At 37.3% G+C, this 21,379-nt stretch overlaps 1 protein-coding gene across 2 annotated transcripts in view; it reads left to right on the forward strand.

Moving 5' to 3' along the window:
* Positions 1–21,379, forward strand: part of LOC136854025 (uncharacterized) — a 536,874-nt gene that overhangs the window by 229,280 nt on the left and 286,215 nt on the right. Inside the window, exon 2 of one of the 2 annotated variants that reach the window (XM_067130021.1) lies at positions 8,222–10,123. The exons of the other annotated variant lie outside the window; for it this stretch is intronic. Coding sequence (XP_066986122.1) covers positions 8,222–8,262 — 41 coding nt within the window. The 3' untranslated portion in view covers positions 8,263–10,123. Of the gene's footprint in view, positions 1–8,221; positions 10,124–21,379 lie in introns of those variants that run through there. 2 annotated transcript variants of the gene reach the window in all.

The following is a 21,379-nucleotide window of genomic DNA, read 5'->3' on the forward strand; positions in this document are numbered from 1 at the left end:
GAGGGTCTTCTTCGAATTAGCAGGTGATTTGGTCTTTGACTGATTCCAAAGATCCTGTGTAATTTTAATAGGATCTGGGAGTTTTGCGAAGTGTACACTTGCACACTCCTTCATCTCTCTCCTATGTGGATTTTTAAGCGTGTGTTTTATCATGTGCATGTGCTCTCTCATATTTTTAAAGATGTCTTTTGAAAGGACGCAGGGCCTTCTTCGCTCTGTGTTTTGAATTTCGTTGTAATGTTTTTTCGGGCCTTTTTGTTCCACTCACTGTTCGTAGCCATTCCTGATTGCAGTTGCCAAATTTTAGCATTATTTACTGCATAGTTAAATATTCTGAACTGTTGCTGCATATTTTCCCGTACAATACCATCTCATCTATGTTCAGAATAATCTCCCAAATTCTGTAATACATTTCGATGATGTATTTATTTCCTTTGTTGAATCTTCAAACAATATCGCAGGTGTCATTGTAATGCTTGCAATAATTAACGAGAAGTCCCCTCAGTCACTGTGGTGCTTTTATTTTCATTAAACTGAAGTGATTTAGAACTTATATATATCCTTATTAAATGAAAGAGCGTAGTCATCATCATCATCTCTCTCTCTCTCTCTCTCTCTCTCTCTCTCTCTCTCTCTCTCTCTCTCTCTCTCTCTCTCTCTCTCTCCATCTGTTTCAGGAAAATCGCGGTTGGATGATTTATCATTTCCTCTTATCACACACTCCACACTAAATACTTTATTACTAAAATTTCAAGATAACTATATTGTTCGTGCTAGACACACACAGTACCTATTAATAAAATGGCTTTTAAATCCACATGTGATCACCATTTGAGTAATGTTCTTTCAATATATATATATATATATATATATATATATATACATATGTATGTATGTATTACACAATTATCTGTGCATTCATACAATTACTAACAGGACCTCACTGAAACTGGAATAAATATCTCCGCTAGACACCATCCAGTTTCAGTGAGGTCCAACTTGTAAAATATATATATATATATATATATATATATATATATATATATATATATATATATATATATATATATATATATATATACAGTGTATATATATATATATATATATATGTATATATATATATATATGTATATATATATATATATATATATATATATATATATATATATATATATATATATCTGTGTGTGTGTGTGCTCTTGCTTGCGCGGCAGATATTATGTTGAACTCGATATTACCGTCTGTTTGTCTGTTTTTATATGATAGACGTATAGTGTACACAAATTTTCTATTGCATATGTTTGCTTCTGTTGTTTCAGGTGTCCCTTTCTTGTGGTGAAAATTCATTGAAGAGTTGGGTAGACTGGAGAATCAGTTAGAATGATATCTCAGATTTAAGGTATCAGGTGAACGACCAAAGCCTATGCAGAATATTATGATTAGCTGCCTAAATATTTTTTCTTGAATTTTATGCATCAAAGGCAATCTGTATGACAGACATGGTTATTAGGGGAGTCTCCACTGTCACGGAATAACCTCCAGATACGTGTGTGTGAGACAGGGCGCTTGCCTGGCGTTGTATGGTGTAGAGATCTAAAGTGGAATATCACAAATTCATAAAAGAAGTCTCAGGCACACAGCAACCACGTAAGTGATGGACAGCTTTAAAAGCTCTTTTTGTCGTTCATTTGGCCATGCCACCTTTAGTTACTCCTGGTAGTTCTCTTACTGCCCAAGCAGGAAAAAAAAAAAAGAGAAACTCCCAGCTGACATCTTTGATAGTAAGCTGAGAGGGAATATTGTAAATTGTTTTCGCGTGGCAAAAAGAGAAAGATGATGAAATGCGGAGGGGGAAGAAAGTTCTGTCAAGTAGTGAAGGAAATCTTGGCGTTATTTTCTAAATTCATTTTTCTGCTGTGGTTTCTCGGTTACTTGTTAATGGATTTTTATTTATTTATTTATTTATTTTTTTTTTATTCTCGGCCCTCGCCTTCGAAGATGACCCTCTGCAGGGCCGTAACTCAAAAATCAGTGCGTGTTAGTTTATTCTGTAACTATCAATAATCATGTTTCTACTTGAGTAGGAGTCACAAAGTAGGGATGTTTTTAGTCTCTTAGAAGTACCAAAGCCAAATGTTTTTCTGTATTCAGCAAAAAGAGTTCGAGTACCTTGGACGCTGGAGCTTAAAACTTCCTCAATCCTCCTCTGACCACCTTTTTTCCTACAATCAAACAGTCTTAATTTAATTCTATTTCATACATGATCTCACTCAGTGAATCCTCTGTATTTAACGTCAGCTCTTTGTTTTTGTATTTTACATAGTAATATAGTTCACTATATAATTGTAAATTTTTAGTACACAAACTGTTTATAACGAGAGTGTGAATTTCTTAGCAATCGTCAGGTACAATATGTATCCTCGACGAAAAGCTGAAGTATATTCCATGTTTCTTAACAATGCCAAACTCATCTCTATCAGTACAAAACAGGATTGCATCAGAAATTTGTCTTCTTGTCCCTCTTTTCTCTGTCCTGAGGACAAGTAAAATCGTATCTTTTCGTTGTATCATTTCACGATTATCGCATTCACCCAACCTCGAATAATGCTAAATCATTTAGCTTTTCACAAGTAAGGCTTCGAATGTCTTATTTCCAGTGTCATATGAAAGCACGCTTAATTTGCATCCACTCAGTATCCACGGTCAGTTCTGTTTGTAGCCCTCTCAATGTCCTCTTTAGATGTTTTACTTCTTTCATTCGCGCTATGATTCACTTTAGACTTATGAAATCTCATATAATTTCTTCATTTTTTAATCGCAGAGTTACAGCCCCATGCTTCGATGAATCGCTGTAGTGTATTTCTGTTGTGTCCTTACCATTGACAATAGGAACAGGCAGTGTCAAGATACTTATCACCTGCATTATATTTCCTCAACTCTGGTGTTGTTTTATCATAATTTATATGAATTAAGTCTCTCACAGCTGGATCACATATCAGGCTTATTAAAAATGTATGAAATTTTGCTCTCAGTATTTTCAACAGTCTGCAGATATTCGTCTCTTGCAGTCAGGTTGTTTGGAAATCTTCTCTTGACTCGCCATATCATTACAGATCATGATTTTAGGTGAAAGCTAATTCACATTTTTTGTAGCATTACCCAACTTAGATGCAGCATCGTCTCTCTCTCTCTCTCTCTCTCTCTCTCTCTCTCTCTCTCTCTCTCTCTCTCTCTCTCTCAGTCTCAGAATTCCAGGATTTTCCTCTCCATTAATCTGCTGTTCCAAAGGATTTTCTCCCACAACCTCAACTGCAAATTTCTGTTTTCCCTTTTAGCATTTCGCTCCGTATCTGCTGACTTAACAACTAGGCCCCGTAGAGGGGTAGTGCCGTCAGTGCACCTCACGCGGTGTACTGTGGGCATTACTTAAGGTTCTTTAAAACGTCCCCTCGGTCCTTAGCTACAACCTCTTTCGTTCATTTTACTGTACCTCCGTTCATATTATCTTTCTTCCATTGTGCTTTCCACCCTCTCCTAACAATTGATTCATGTTGCAACTGCGAGGTTTCCCCCCTCTTACAGCTTTGAAGCATTTCTACTGTCAGTTTCAGTTTCAGCGCTGAATGGACTCATGGGTCCCAGCGCTTGGCCTTTGGCCTAAATTCTATATTCTCTTTTATTCTTTAACAACTAGGCGATTCTTCGTAGCACTTTCCTTCTGGATCGCGTCGGCAAATGAAGAATTCGATATGTCAGCGTTGTCCACCTCTCCGGTCGTGCCAAGGACCTCATCTGTCGTTTCGTTTGCCTTTTCAGTCATGAAATTAGCTATCTGCAGTAATGTATGCTATACATTTCTTTGTATAAATTCCAAATCATCTCTTTCTTTGTTCATCACATTCCTATCATCAGCACACGTCGCAGATACCGTTGACTTTATCTAGGTTTTCATTTTTCGCTCTGTCAAGACCAGTACATCCTGCTTAGCGTTCTTCCTCATAGCAAATACCTACCGCTAAATGGTATTTGTAATCGAATATAGTATCCACTGAAATCACAAAAGCACTAGAGGCGAAAAGCTGACACATCCGTCCTCCACCACTGAGAAGGAATTAGTGTATCACTGTGTGCACAGCCCCAGATGGGAAGTTTATTTATTTTGATTGAAAGAGGACATTATCTCTTGGCTGAATCGTAATGTAACCATATGTCCCAAAACTTCTTAAAATTTAATATGAAACAGCAATTAATGACAAGACGCTAATTGCACATAATTGCGTGAACAACATTATTATATATATAAAAAAACAAAAAACAGGCATAGCTGTGTAAAATGAGCAATATGTAAGCACAGAGATTGCTCTCAAAACCAAGGACAGGATTTCATGGACAAATAATTCCTGATCCACAACCTCACTCTGGTTTGCACCGCTCTTGAAGGTGTTATGGGCGTCATCTTATAAAGTGCTGGTGTGATGGTTTCCCTCCGCCGAAACGAACGTCCTAAATGTCGCCTGAGTAATGTAAGCAATGATTGTGAAGGTGAGGTGAAAATTAGCGCCACGTTGTGAGTTTTGAGGGGGGTGGGGGAACGTTGAGAGAGTGCGAACAGTTGCAAGTTCCCAGAAAACCGTTGAAAGTTTTGAACTTGAATTATAATGTATTATGACAGAAGATATTAGACTTACTTAAGGACGGTTTGTAGTAATTTCTTTGGCTTTATTTTATAAATATTTATCAGATCAAACAGCATTAGGAAAATTACACTACATCTGAAGTAAATTGAAAAATAATTGTTAGGGTTTTACTTACATTTTTATTAATTTATTTGTTTATTTTGTTAATTTATCTGTTTTTCTAATAACTGATCTCTTTCTGTATTCCCCATTACCTTCTGTTACATCTTTCGAATGAACACCATATTCTTTGGAAGTTTGAATTTCAAGTCGATGGTCCCTGTATGTTTGTTCCATATGAAAAGTGTTCATCTGAATAATAATAATAATAATAATAATAATAATAATAATAATAATAATAGGAATTTTTCCCACGGGTGAGTTTGTGTAAAAGGGAATAAAGAGAGTGAATTTGATCGCAATTTGTGAGGCATGATAATTCCTCTTGTGTCAGAACTGTTTCAGAAAAGCTGATCGTAATTATCATGCCCCTAGCAGAGGTACTTATTTACTTACGCTGATATACTGGCAAGGCCATCGAGAGGGAGAAGTGGGGTCAGCGCGTGCATGAAGCATTTAAACTTTGCACTGTAATTTCGTTTTGTTTATTGGAAAAACGAATTTACGAGAAAAAATTGATTAGTTTTATACATTGGCTTTTTGTTTTATGGAAAATGAATTTAGAAGACAAAATTTATTGGTTTTATACATTATTTTTTTTGTTTATTGGGAAACTAATTTAGAAGAAAAAATTTATTAGTTTTATACATTAGTTTTTTGTTTATTGGAAAACTAATTTACAAGAAAAAAATTGATTAGCTTTATACATTATTTTTTGTTTAATTGAAGATGAATTTAGAAGAAAAAATTTATTAGTTTTATACATTATTTTTTTTATTTTTTTTTTATTTTAAAACTAATTAAAAGAAAAAATTGATTAGCTTTATGCATTAGTTTCTGTCCGAATTCATATCAGAGAAATTACTTTCTTAGTGAGTTGCAGGTATCTTAAACATTTACTTCGATATTTTGGTTCATAACAGTACTCAGACATGCTTCTTGCCGGGCTGGAAAATTAATAGGCAATTTCAAATCCAATCGAAGACGCAGTAGAACTTTGCCCGGTGTTTTATTATTATTGTTTAGGGAGTAGTAATGTTAATTGCGTTTTGTAAGTGTTGTTGTTTTTCATTATTAGACATTGTAACAAACATCATTATTAGTAGTCTTTAACGTTGCCGTTCCTCTTTAATATTTCAGTAGGAACGTTGATTTGCAATGCTGATGTTACATCCAGCAGTAGCCGGTTGTCATTATATCGCAATTGTGCTTGGAGAGATTAGCCAGAAGATTCCATTTATCTCTCTCTCTCTCTCTCTCTCTCTCTCTCTCTCTCTCTCTCTCTCTCTCTCTCTCTCTCTCTCTCAGTTTTGCGCTTTTATTCATATAGATAATAGGGCAATGTCTGAAAATGAATGACGAATGTGCAATTACCTTCCGTTACGGAGGGCTGGCTACGGTAATTTCGTAAAGAGATACAGAGGGAGGCTGCGGGGTTCAGGAGGGGAAAGGAATCCGAGAGAGAGAGAGAGAGAGAGAGCAAGCTGTAATGACTTAATTTGCCATTATGCAAGCGATCTTGACAGGTCTTTCGCTTATGAGATGAAAGTTGTTTCGCTTAATGGCGTCTTCGTTAAACGCTTCATGATGATGGTAATGTCTTTATCGATTATTTGTTTTATATTATGTTCTATATAATTTTACCTCTCTCTCTCTCTCTCTCTCTCTCTCTCTCTCTCTGTATCATTACGTAAATCTTGGAATTAAGAAATTTTCTTTTTACAGTCTCTCTCTCTCTCTCTCTCTCTCTCTCTCTCTCTCTCTCTCTCTCTCTCTCTCTCTCTCTGTATTGTTACATAAATCTTGGAATTAGGAAATTTTCTTTTTACAGTCTCTCTCTCTCTCTCTCTCTCTCTCTCTCTCTCTCTCTCTCTCTCTCTCTCTCTCTCTCTCTCTCTCTCAGTGCTTGTAACAAAGCCGAATGTTCGTGTGTTTGTGTTTGTGTGTGTGTGTGTGTGTGTGTGTGTGTGTGTGTGTGTGTGCAGCCTATTTAGATAATTTTTCTGAAGAAGCTCTATATATTCACACATGTACATAATTATGTACTGGTCGCTGGTATAGTGGCTAGTGTCTTGGATGCCTCTCAGATGTCATGAGTTCGCGCCTCTCCCAGGGCGATGAAATATCAGTGGCTCTGTATCATGATCAGTTACTGCCGCGGTGTGGGGTCTGCGGTGGGAGGTTGAAACCAACATTCTTTGGAAGCTTGAATTTCAAGCCAATGGCACCGTGGGCTTGTTACATATGAATAGGTTTCATCTACTGAATAATAGTAAAAATGTAAATGTATAAATTACTACTATATATATATATATATATATATATATATATATATATATATATATATATATATATATATATATATATATATATATATATATATATATATATATATATATATATATATATATATATATATATATATATATATATATATATATGAATGAATTTTATCACATCACCCTGATTCATATACAAGGATTAAGCTACAAATGTCCTTTTATATCCAATTCGCTCTACCTCGGAAATAAAATATTTCCATATATGTTACCCAAAGGGAATTTTGTAGTTCATAATAAGGTCGTCGTCTCATGGGCTCGAACCACGGAAGACAAGAACTCTGGAGGACAGTGACATGCCTGAAACCACACGGCCATCATATATATATATATATATATATATATATATATATATATATATATATATATATATATATATATATATATATATATATATATATATATATATATATATATATATATATATATATATATATATATATATATATATATATATATATACACAGTACGTAAGAGAGAAGCGGTAAAGATAGAAAAGGAGCTCCGCAGAAAGTTTGGAAAACCAGGATTATCTACAGTAGACTGTGTGAAGTGATTGTCGAGCCTGCTCTCCCTGATGGAGGCAAAGTGTTGATGCTGAATACAAATGAAAGGAAAAAGTTGAAGATGTCGAGGTGCATTGTTTACCAGGCTTATGTGGAGTAAGATATGTTGAAAGGATGAGAAATCTGGTGTGGTAAAAGATGATTTGAGGTGGTTTGATCACGTAAACATGTTCAAGTCTGGTAGGTTAATAATAAGGGTATACAGTTAGGAAGTCTTGAGAGAGAGAGAGAGAGAGAGAGAGAGAGAGAGAGAGAGAGAGAGAGAGAGAGAGAGATCGTGTGGGCTTAACAGACTGGAAGCTAGGTCGTAACAGAAGTTGAAATAATGTGTCAAAAATAAAGGTGAATAAGGAAGTCTATGCAAGGAATGTCGATGAGTTTTGGATGTATATAAGTACAGCCTGTTACTTTATCTATGTAAAAGAAAATGCCTTTGGTTTTGGGATAGAAAAATTGTGGAAGTGTGGAGAAGTTGGAGAGAATCATGTGTTTATTCTAAAGCTTGTTTTTTTTTTTGCAGGTACGTGTTCTTGGGATGTATTTTATGATTACGCTTCGTAAGTTAGTCAAGGTAAGGTGAACAGAAGACTACCTTTGTTGTTATTAATATCATTGTATATTTTCTTTTTCTGAGTGAGAGAAGTAATACGTAGGTGATTACCATTAAGGCATATGACTGTTGCCTTTCTTCAGTTATTTTTGTTGTATGACAATCGTGCTGTAAGTGTACACGTTTTGTTGAAACAAAAGGATCTCAAACGGGTTGCTAGGTGCGATTATACATCCATTTTGCAATTATGTTTTATTTATAACCGTTTGGATGACTCGGAGTTGGAAGCCTTTGTTACGGTACCAAAGAAAGGTGACTTGACTGAATGTGGTAACAGCAGAAGCATTACGTCGAATGCAATGAAAATATTTAATAAGCTTATTCTCAGTAGGCTGGAAAAGATGGGGATAAAAACTAAGTGGTGAACGAGCTGGTTTTAGAAATGGCAGGAGTTTCAAGGTCAAATATGTGTGCTATGATGAGGCGTGTAGTGGCCGTGTACAGAATTGAAAAATTCCCGTCTGATAGCTTTCGTTTATTATGAAAAAGCATTTGACAGCGTTCGCAGACCAATGTTATGGAAGATTTTGCGTCTCTTTGGCATTCCCATGAAATACCTGAAGCTAATTGAAATGATCCATAATGAAGTTAATGTTGATGGTGTCTTTGTTAAGTGAATCTTCAGTAAATAGTGGGATGCTGCAAGAATATACTATCGCCGTTGATCTTTGCCCTTCTCGTAGGTTTTATAATGAAAAAAGTGGTCGAAGATGTAAAAGATAAGACTGGAGAAACGACAGAACTTGACAAACTGAATATGCAGATGATGTTATTTTAATCAGCAAAGCACCACAAGATACGCAAAGCTTGATTAATAACATGCATCGTATACCTAGAAAGTTGGAGCTGAAAATAAATCTTAAGAAAGCCAGAAGTAATGAGGACAGAGTATGCACAAAGGAACGAAAAAACATTACAAAGGATTAATGATGTTGAATCTTCCAAACATTTAGGAACAATGATAATCAGGACAGGTTCTTTTGGTTTGGAATTTAGCTAAAGACTAAAAAAAAAAGGCAAATCAAACAGTGGGGAAGCTGAATAAGAATTGGTAATCAAATAGATGTTAATTTGCATACGAAAGTAAGCTTATACCTAAGTCTTGCGCGATCTGCATTGGGAGCGGACGCAGAGTAGAGAGACTGGGGTAGGTGTGAGAAATCATAACCTCTCCTAGAATGCCGTGTCCTGACCTAACCAGACGTTACCTTCCTAACCTAACTTAAGGCGCCGTGCCCTGACCTGGCCGGGGGGGGGGTGGCGGGTTCCCCCCCAAGTAACACTTAATATTCCTGTCTCCCTACTCTGCATACTACCCTTGTATTGTAATATGAACGTAATATGTTAAATGATACTGAAACCGTTATATGGAACATTTTTTCCGATATGTGAATAAAGCTTTAAGGAGAATGCTGAGAGTCAGATAGCAGAATAGAGCCAGAGATGGTACCATAAGGGAAATTACAGAATAGAACAGCGGTTCTCAACCTTTTTATTAACACGCCCCCTCTAAGAGCTGGTCCTTCCCTCCACGTCCCCCTTGCATCTATGAGTAAAATTCCCTCCCAGATTAGGAGGAAAGTAAAAAAAAAAAGAGAAGGAGTTTCGAGGGACAGGGAGGGAGGTAAATATAATAATTACAAAATAATGGTAAGCCTAGCGAGTCTAACTAGAGTGGTAGACTATAGGAAACTAACGTTAAAAGGCGATACTTTTTCATTTTTTTTATAAACTTCTGGATATTAGTTCCCCACTCTTGTTAAGAAAATAACGAATATATTTCTAGAATTTTTTAATTTTCCCTAGGCCTCGCGCCCCCCCCCCCTGGAAATTGCTGACGCCCCCTAGGGGGGCGCGCCCCCCAGGTTAAGAACCACTGGGATAGAACAAGAGATGGTGCCATAAGGGAAGTTACAGAATAGAACAGGAGATGGTACCATAAGGGAAATTACAGAATAGAGCAAGAGATGGTACCATAAGGGAAATTACAGAATAGAACAAGATATGGTACCATAAGGGAAATTACAGAATAGAACAAGAGAAGGTGCCATAAGGGAAATTACAGGATAGAACAAGAGATGGTGTCATAAGGGAAATTGCAGAATAGAACGAGAGATGGTACCATAAGGGAAATTACAGAATAGAACAAGAGAAGGTGCCATAAGGGAAATTACAGAATAGAACAAGAGATGGCACCATAAGGGAAATTACAGAATAGAACAAGAGATGGTACCATAAGGGAAATTACAGAATAGAACAAGAGATGGTGCCATAAGGGAAGTTACAGAATAGTACAAGAGATGGTACCATAAGGGAAATTACAGAATAGAACAAGAGATGGTACCATAAGGGAAATTACAGAATAGAACAAGAGAAGGTGCCATAAGGGAAATTACAGGATAGAACAAGAGATGGTGCCATAAGGGAAATTGCAGAATAGAACAAGAGATGGTACCATAAGGGAAATTACAGAATAGAACAAGAGATGGTACCATAAGGGAAATTACAGAATAGAACAAGAGAAGGTACCATAAGGGAAATTACAGAATAGAACAAGAGATGGTGCCATAAGGGAAATTGCAGAATAGAACAAGAGATGGTACCATAAGGGAAATTACAGAATAGAACAAGAGAAGGTGCCATAAGGGAAATTACAGAATAGAACAAGAGATGGTACCGTAAGGGAAATTACAGAATAGAACAAGAGATGGTACCATAAGGGAAATTACAGAATAGAACAAGAGATGGTGCCATAAGGGAAATTCCAGAATAGAACAAGAGATGCTACCATAAGGGAAATTACAGAATAGAACAAGAGATGGTGCCATAAGGGAAATTACAGAATAGAAGAAGAGATGGTGCCATAAGGGAAATTACAGAATAGAACAAGAGATGGTGCCATAAGGGAAATTACAGAATAGAACAAGAGATGGTGCCATAACGGAAATTACAGAATAGAACAAGAGATGGTGCCATAAGGGAAATTACAGAATAGAACAAGAGATGGTACCATAAGGGAAATTACAGAATAGAACAAGAGATGGCACCATAAAGGAAATTATCCCCGTAGGGGGGGTAGTGCTGTCAGTACACCTCACGTAGTGCACTGTAGGCATTGCTTAAGGGTCTTTGCAGTGTCCCTTCGGTCCCTAGCTGCAACCTCTCATTTATTTTACTGTACCTCCATTCATGTTCTTTTCTTCCATCTGACTTTTCACCCTCTCTAAATATTGTTTACTAGTGCAACTGAGAGGTTTTCTTCCTGTTACACTTTTCAAACCTTTTTACTGTCAGTATCTGTTTCAACGCTGAATGACCTCGTTGGTCCCAGCGCTTGGCATGTGGGTTAAATTCTATATTTTAATCTATTCTCTTCTATAAAGGAAATTACGGGAATCGAAAGTTGCTATTTATATCATCGTATTTTGGTTGGTTCAGTGAATTTTTGGAAGCTTGAATTTCAAGTCAGTGGCCCCTGTGGGCTTGTTCCATAGGAACAGGGTACACCTTCTGAATAATATGAATTATGATGGTAATTATTATTAAAGCAGGAAATGAGGACCTTTGAGAATCAGAAAATTTAACCATAATAACCATAATGACCTTAATTGCTCAAAGCAGATAGGAAAGTGCGCCTCTTACAGTATCAAGGGTACACTCGGCTTAATACTAAGAGATCTACCTGTTTATATTATTGTAAGAGTGGGTTTTCTTAAATAGTCCGAATGTCAGCCCTGCTATTTGTGGCAATAAGGTCATTCATTTTCCTTACGGTAGGCGATGACAACATAACCTAGTGTTCTCAAGTCTTTTGTCTTATCGAAGACTTCATACTCTGTTGCCGTTTTCTTTTCATGCTTATGGTTTTATTAATTTATAATGGGAATTTAATTATTTGTTTTTCTATTAAAACCAGCTATTATTTGCATGTTTTACTATATATAACTCCCATATCCTTGATGTAGTTGTTTTCTTGATTCTTCTAGTGGCCTCTTATCCGAAGGAAGCTTCTCTACCAAGAAGACCCGTAGGGGGCTAGCGCGTCGGTGTACCTCAAGCGGTGAACTGTAGGCATTACTTAAAGTTCTTTGCAGCGTCCCTTCGGTCCCTAGCTGCAACCCTTTTTGGTTTTTTGATTGTAACTCCTTTCGCATCCTCTTTCTTTCATCTTACTTTCCAGCCCCTCATAACAATTGATTCAGAGTGCAACTGCGCGACGTTTTTCTCCTGTTACACCTTTCAGACCTTTTACTGTCAGTTTCCGTTTCAGCGCTGAATGACCTCACAGGTCCTAGTGCCTGGCTTTTGGCCTAAATTCTATATTCAATCAATCAGTCTCTAAGAAGAAGAAGAGTATGCTTATCAGATAGATTCGCATGCACGTAAGTACATATTTATTCTCAGAAATTTATTGCCTGGTATTTTCATGAAATGTTGCTTTCCTGCCTATGCTTGTCAGTGTCTTCTTCCGATATCGCAGCCTCCTTTTGTCCCTTTGACGTCGGAGAGAGCGCTCTGACATCTTTCATGTTTTTCAAAGATAGGGGGAACTAAATTGCACTTGGCAATGCACCTCCAGTATCATACACTTGATTTGGTTGGTCTCGCAGCCTGTATTTTTGTCTCCGCTTGTGATGTTCCGGGCTGATATGTACTTCTGTATATATGGTTTTTGTTAGATTTTTTGTTCGTTCTTCGTGCCTTAGTGTTCGTTTAGCAGGCTAATTTTTTTTTTTTATTTTTTAACCATGAGTTTACCCTTTTTTTCTATTAAATTTCAATTAAAACTTAGTTTCAGTCATGTAGATCTGTAGCATAGTTAACTCGTGCCTGAAATGTTAGTTGTTCATTTTTTTAAAAGTATTTTCTGTTTTTCAGTTATTTTTGTCAACTTCATTTACGCGTTTCAGTATGCTTTCGATTATCGTATCTGGTGCTGTATTCGCTGTTAGTTAGGTCATTTTGGTTATGCTGCTACTTGCTCTGTGTTCATTATGCTTTCTCTCTTTCGTGGACATTCTGCGTCTGGAAGATTTGTTTTTTCTTAATTTTTTATTCTCTCTGTATGATGTCCTTTTAATTGTTGAACTCTTCATTTCAATGAAATCTTCAGGAAACAAATTTTTCAAACTAGGATATTTTTCAATAGTAAAGGCCAATACTAAGCTTAACCTAATACCTTTTTCTACCTGATTCCCGACTCCGTAGGGGGATTATTGCCGTCAGTGCACCTCATGCTGTGCACTGTAGGCGTTACTTAAGGTTCTTTGCAGCGTCTCTTCGGCCCCTAGCTGCAACTTCTTTCACTCTTTACTGTACCTCAGTTCATATTCTCTTTCTTCCGTCTTATTTTCCACCCTCTCTTAACAATTGTTTCATAGCGCAATTGCGAGGTTTTCCTCCTGTTACACCTTTCAAACTTTTTTACTGTCAATTTCAGTCACCGCTGAATGACCTCATAGGTCCCAGCGCTTGGCCTTTGGCCTAAATTCTATACTCTGTATTCCATTCTACCCAGTTCCCGAAGAAAACAAAAAAATAGAAAGAGTTTTAAAGGCCTGGAAGAATTAAAACCGGAAAAAATTCCAAAGCATTAAAAATGCAGGACATAAACTGTGTAATATGTGGAATGGCAGTTGCTGACAGGTGCTACGAGGAGTCCTTCCTCATGAGCGGTTGGGAACAGTGATCGAAATAGTACCTGTAAAAGGGGACAGAGGAAAAGGTACGATCAAGGGGGGCGGGGTGGCTGTTGGTCAGACGAATTGCCACGGATTCAGAACTTGAAAGAAGTTACCGAGAGAGAGGAACGGTCAAAGAGCAATCATCTATGACTTGAAGGTTGCTGATTGTGAATAATAGCACAGTAAAGCAGGCAATTTACAAAGCATTATGGGCATGAAGAATTCTCAAGCATGAGCCAAACCGCCAAAGAAAGGAAAGCGAGCGAATGCGAGAAAAATAGAGATAGCCTGACTTTTTTTTTTTTTTTTTTTACCCACTTTTAAGGTAAAGTAATTAGTGTTTCACCGTCAAACTTTGGTTCATTAAGAGAACGTTTCTCTTTTTATGAATCTTACGTACAACTGTCACATCATAAACAGTTTTAAATTCTCATCTCGAGTTGTTGCTTGATAATCCAAAGTCAGATAGCAGCCGAGAGCCTTTTCTTCTCTGATTGCAGAGAAGACCCCGGACGAAAGATGACAAAAACGAGCTACCCTCATCTTGATTGTTAGTCTCCGTTCCTTGATTAATTAGCTCTTCACTTGAGTATGCAGTCGGCTATCCCATACGCATAGTAATTAGCCTTCCGAAGAAAAAAAAAAAAAAACGAACTTGCTTCAAATTTAACGCAAATAACTAAGCAGGAGAAGTTGTTGCTTCTGCTCCCGGCAGGTAGGAGGTGTTCCTGCTGCTCTGCTTTACAAAAACGTGATTAAGTGCGAGCCTGGAGAAGGCAAGTGTTGATTACGGTGTTGTGGTTGTTGTCTATTGTTAGTGACTACTTTTGCAATTTTTTTTTATTTTTACAAGATTATAATGGAGTCGTATGGAACTTACATATTTGTGCAAGGCCCAAGGAAGATGGACCTTGCATTTTATTATTATTATTATTATTATTATTATTATTATTATTATTATTATTATTATTATTATTATTATTCAGGGATGAAACCTATTAATTTTTTTAAAAGATTATAATGGGGTCGTATGAAACTTACATATTTGTGGAAGGACCTAAGAAATGGACCTTGCATTTTATTATTATTATTATTATTATTATTATTATTATTATTATTATTATTATTATTATTATTATTATTATTATTATTATTATTCAAAAGATGAACCTTATTCATACGGAACAAGCCCACAGGAACCATTGACATGAAAGTCAAGCTTCCAAAGAATATTAAGGTGTTCATTAGGAAGAAGTAAGAGGAGGTAAGGGTATGTGCTTTTGGTCTTGACAGTCGTAGTAGTGTGCTCGAATCCCTATGATATTTCAAGTAAGAATATATGTAACAATGATGCCTGCAAAGAACCATTGGCGTATTGGCGAAATGTGCTTGACGAAGGTAGTAAGGAGAGGTGTAATAGTATTATTAATATCCTGTGTCCTTAAATACGACTGAAAATTATCTTAAATAATTATTTCAGGGCCTACGGAGCCGGACCGGGTAAAGCTGGCCAATTCAGATATGATATTTTTAGCAAATAATAATAATAATAATAATAATAATAATAATAATAATAATAATAATAATAATAATAATAGTATTTACGAATAATATCCATTTGGAATGACCAAGGAGAACGAAAAAAGTAATAAATGCGCCGAAGTTTCTTCGGCGCAATTGAGTTTTCTGCACACCGTATAATCAAGGCCACCGAAAATACATCTATCTTTCGGTGGTCTCGGTATAATGCTGTATGAGCTGCGGTCCATGGAACTTTAACCACGGCCCGGTGGTGGCCTGGCCTATATCGTTGCCAGACGCATGATTGTGGCTAACTTTAACCTTAACTAAAATAAAAACTAGTGAGGCTAGAGGGCTGCAATTTGGTATGTTTGATGATTGGAGGGTGGATGATCAACATACCAATTTGCAGCCATCTAGCTTCAGTAGTTTTTAAGATCTGAGGGCGGCGAGAAAAAGTGCAGACAGAAAAAAGTGCGGACGGACAGACAAAGCTGACACAATAGTTTTCTTTTCAGAAAACCATGTGGACAGCTTCCGCCGCTAGGCCGCGTGAATTTGAGGGAGCTCTTCTACATGCGGAATCTGAAAACAGAATTACCTGTAATAGGGAAAGACAGAGACCTACGACATAAGCCTTTAAGGACATGGCATTTATTTCTATTTTCAAGACGTGGAGACATTAGGAAAACAAGAATGTTATGCCTAGAGGTTTTATAAACATGAAACTATGTGAGCCACAATAAATTTGCATTGCATCAGTCAGAAATACCCTTGAGAGCCATGTTATGAGTTTCAGACATCGTAAAACTTGAATTAATAGAAACCTTGGAAGGTTGGCCACGAAAGGAATGAGATTTTTGAAAACTAATGTCTCAAGTTCCAGGTTCGTCATTCTTCTTGGCGGGGGGGGCGGGCGGCTGGTCGGGGCACTTGCCCCCTCAAGACACTGATGGCCCCCCCAAGACTTGGTTTGCCCCCTAGCCTTTGAAATAATAATAATAATAATAATAATAATAATAATAATAATAATAATAATATTATTATGTGGGTGGTGTGGCACACCTGTTTGCTGCTTTATTAACTCAATATAATTCTTATATGGCTTAAAAATGCTCCAAAATGCGCATAAATTTCCAAAAATTTCTCGGGGGCACTTACAGCGGTTCGCCTACCCCAGCTCATTGGGCTCGCTTCGCTCGCCACCCCCATAAGTTCTGAACGTCTCAACCCCAACAACAAGAAAAATCTGAAATAACGCCACTGATATCAACGTATGAGTGGCATGAAGAGACAGTGTCGTCAGGTTACTAATGACGAGGAAACAGTGATAGTGGAGCGAGAAGAATCGCGAATTCTTCCTTAAATGGAACAGGAAAAAGACGGATGATTGGGGTTTTTGCCTACACGGAGAGAGAAAGCAAGAAGATTAGTGATATATAGTTGTATTACAAGAGAGAAAAAAGGAAAGTTGGATGATTGGAAACAGAGAACGCAAGATGAGTGGAAGATTTACTACAAGAGAGAAAATATGAAAATTTGATGTTCGGAAACAAAAAGCAGGAAGATAAGTGATGGATTTTCTACAGGAAGGAAAATAGGAAAATTTGATGTTCGGAAACCAAAAGCCAGAAGGTTAGTGGTAGATTCTCGACAAGAAAGAAAATAGGAAGCTTGGGGGTTTGTTTTCTACAGAGGAAGAAAAAAAAAGGAAGACTGGAGACAGAGGAAAAAAAACTATGAGAACAAGCGTTCATTATGAGTGAACGATACCTCTATCCTTATAAGTACATTGTATTGATATTAAGACCGTTTCGAGAGAAGACAAAAGTTAGCGAATATTCTTTGGAGTCAGCGTAGCGGAATTAAAACTTCTGAATGGCGTCTTTGGCAGCTTTGTGTGAGGGAAAGCATATTGCTCTCGTGGGCCTCTTACCGTAAGACCTGATTTATCCATGTGTGTGGGTGAACCTCCTTGACTCGGGGGTAATTTAAGCCTTGGCTCTTCTGTCCTTCGAGTGCCGTCCTTTTCAAACAGAGTGAGAGGAAACTAATAAGATATTTTGCTTTTGTGCTGTTTAGTTTGAGGAAATCTCTCGATATACTTTTGATTTCATTGATGTGCTTTTGAATGTTTAATATTTTCACACGTCTTGTTCGTTATTTTATCCTCGTTTTGTTATATTTTTTTCGAAGAAAAATATGTAGCAAGAGGAGGATATTCTTTGTTGCTAGTTTGAAATTTGGTGTGTGTTCGCAAGGTGCGGTTAAAAATCGTAACTTTCGAAGCAAAAACAAAGTGGAAGCTACATTAAGCATCCGCTTCTCATTTGAAACTTCGTCATTAATTGTTCAACCAATCTTAGTTATTTTAGTGTGATTTGCAATAATGACGATAATAATCCCGTCTTGACAAATAAGATTCTTAGTATATACGTGATGTAAGTTGTAGGAAATTTAATATCGAAATGTCTGTACGGGAGAAAAATGGAAATAAGAGGAGAGAGAGAGAGAGAGAGAGAGAGAGAGAGAGAACCTTTATGACCAGTAATATCGATGTACACGAATGTATGTGCAAGTATATGTGTTCTCAGCGTCCTTTGTAACCCTGAGGCCGATCCTTCCCTCCTGAAGGTCGTTGAGGCGGTGGCCCTGCTCGAGTGACGGCGGAGGAGGAGGAGGAGGAGGAGGAGGAGGAGGAGGGGGGGGGGGGGAGGAGGAGGAGGAGGAGGAGGAGAAGGAGAAGGAGGAGGAGGGGGTAGGGGAGGAGGAGGAGGAGGTGGTTTAGGGTATCGCCTGTCCTTCTTAATGTTGCTGCTAGATGATTTGGTTTTCGTAGTGAGGCCAGGGAGTGGAAAGGAATGGAGGGAGGGTGTTGGGATAAGGAGGGGGTGTTATCCGTTTGGATGGGAGGCGAGAGGAGTGGATTCTCAAGGTCTTGCCCGTTTACCATGTGGTCTTTTGTTTGGGGGGGGCGGGGGGGGGGGTTTGGAATGGGGAGACATATTCTCCTCCCCCCTCCTTCGCCCTCTTCCTCATCATCTTCCTTCGCCCTGCAAGTCAGCAGCAGCAGTAGCAGGAGCAAGAGCGCCCTTTGCCATAAACCTTGCAAACTGGATTGCCATTTGCTGTAATGCTATTTGCAGACTGGCCGCTCAGCGAGAAAGAGCTCTCTTTCTCTCTCTCTTTTGCTGTCACGATGCTGCTTAATGTAACAATGTCAGTAACCAGCATTTTCCCTGTCCTTGTCCCGCAATTGTTAGAGTGACTTGCGCTTATCTCTCTCTCTCTCTCTCTCTCTCTCTCTCTCTCTCTCTCTCTCTCTCTCTCTCTTACATGGTAATGCATGCTCACTTTAGGTATTTTTTTTTAAAGATAGCGCTGAATACCTTCACAATCATAATTCAATATGTGGTGTGGAATTACATAGTATCAAGTCCCTTCAGTCCAATTGTCTCCCTTACTGTAACTTTGAAAAACAGCCACGATCGGAAATAAAGGACCATATTACGGGAGCGAGAGTTCTAGTCCCGTGTATATCACCTGGTCAAAATTTTGAAGACATGAAATTGACGTAACCTCCTGTCCAGCAAAGGCCACTGAATGGATTAATGTAAAACTTCGTCAGTATATTTTAAGTAGGTTTCTGGAGTTTCCCAACCGTCCAGTTTATTATTATTATTATTAATATTATTATTATTATTATTATTATTATTTACAAGGGTACAAACTGCAGTTCTGCTGAAACCTTGATTGTTCAATGGAAATGTATTTTTAGAAATATACGAGTGTACATTTACCAGAATTGGTTCAGCAGTTGCGAAACATTCTCAGATTTTTTTCTATTATCGAATTTTTTTTTTTTTTTGCTAAGGCCGATTTGTATTATTACGCAGCCATGAAAAATTTGCTGCATGTTATTCTGTTATTATTATTATGATTTTTTTTCAATATCACAGTCATTCTGTTCGACTGGATGGTTTTATAGTGTGGGGTTCTGGGTTGCATCCTACCTTCTTAGGAGCCCATCACTTTTCTCACTATGTGCGCTGTTTCTAGCAGCACGCTCTTCTGCATGAGTCCTGGAGCTACTTCGGCTTCTAGTTTTTCCAGGTTCCTCTTCAGGGATCTTGGGATCGTGCCTACTGTTTCTATGATTATGGGTACAATTTCCACTGGCATATCCCATATCCTTCTTATTTGTATTTTTAGGGCTTGATACTTATCAATTATTATTATTACTGCTTGTATGATGAAGTTATTATCTTTCATCTGGATTTATTTGCATTCATTTCCCCGTTTTATTTTAGGATTCATAAAAGAATTTTTGATATGATTGTCTTGCAGCTTCTTATTTCTGTTTTTTTCCCTTCAGTCCCTCCTTGCAGGGATACATAAATACTTGTGGATGGATTTTTATAATAGTACATGAAAAAAGTCTGTTAGGAACTAATGACCTATTGTATACCGTCGACTATGTTGGTGATTTGGCCTTATATATGACATGTCGTCCAGCCTCATTGAGATAAGCTTTAATGGGAATCTTGTAATTATTATTATTATTATTATTATTAGTAGTAGTAGTAGTAGTAGTAGTAGTAGTAGTAGTAGTAGTAGTAGTAGTAGCATTATTGTTTTTGTTTATAATCAAATCAAGATTCTTTCATGAATTCATGAAACCTTTGTATTGGACAGTATAAATATTTCTCCGGGGCGATTTTGGAAAGCCCTTTTATGTGCTCATCACCAATTCATATCTACTGGAAAGAAAGTTATGAGGACTAGATCTTTTATGAAGAGGGTAAAATCCCTTCATTGTTCATGATGAACTGATAAGTAATATTATAGAGCAGTAATTTAAAGCCCTTCCATTACATTGGCAGCAGGGAAAGCAAGCAATCCCGTCGCTCCAAAACCTGGATAAACTATTCTATGCAAGTACCTTGCATGTCTCTTTACAGCCGACATACACGGGAAATGTCTACGAAGTCAGAATTATCAGCAGCTGAATGGTGCTGATTAGATCTCTTTAATTACGTTTGTTGGTATGATTCACCTCAAGAAATATCAACAGGGCTTTTAGCCATATCACTGCGATGAATCCTACCCTCCATAGCTTTCATTTTGCAAAACTGTCATGATTTATTTTTTTTAATATTTCTGGTTTGTTATCGTGAAAAATCTCTGATGAAGTGCTTCCGCAAAGCATTTTTACAAACGAATAATTAACCGTATTCGTCATTTCTGTAGTGCTTTTCACTTACAAAACGTGCCACTGTAATTTTGTATGCTGGCTGCAGTTTAATTAATGCTGAGAGCATCGGATAATTTGGGAGTTAAACTTTCCTTTTAAATCTCTCTCTCTCTCTCTCTCTCTCTCTCTCTCTCTCTCTCTCTCTCTCTCTCTCTCTCTCTCTCTCTCTCTCTCTCTTTGACAGTGTTATACTTCTCTCAAATTTTTTTTAGAAAAAAATCACAATGAAAATTCGTTCCATGTTAATAAAAGTGATGCGGATCATTTTTTTATTCTTAGATTTATAGATATTAGAAAAATTCCAACATCATTGACTGTCGGGCATGTGACAAGGATCATTCCCAAAAGAATGCTTCCTGGAGACATAAATATTTGAGACGGGAATATAAGATAATTCCTGCAACACTGAAAGTAGTGAAGGTTTTTCAAAGGTGGTGGGATAATGCCTTTGATTTGAACGTCAGGAACGCGGAAGAGATACCTTATATGAAATTGTGGCTTTTTTAACTTTTAAGAGAGTTCTCATGATGCAATTAATAAGTGTCGTAGGTTCCCAGCGGAATATCGAATGCATTGTCTTGAAAAACGAGTGATTTGGCTTTTTGAAGA

The sequence above is a fragment of the Macrobrachium rosenbergii genome, chromosome 28 (assembly GCF_040412425.1).
Source record: "Macrobrachium rosenbergii isolate ZJJX-2024 chromosome 28, ASM4041242v1, whole genome shotgun sequence".
In the NCBI taxonomy this organism is placed as follows: domain Eukaryota; kingdom Metazoa; phylum Arthropoda; class Malacostraca; order Decapoda; family Palaemonidae; genus Macrobrachium; species Macrobrachium rosenbergii.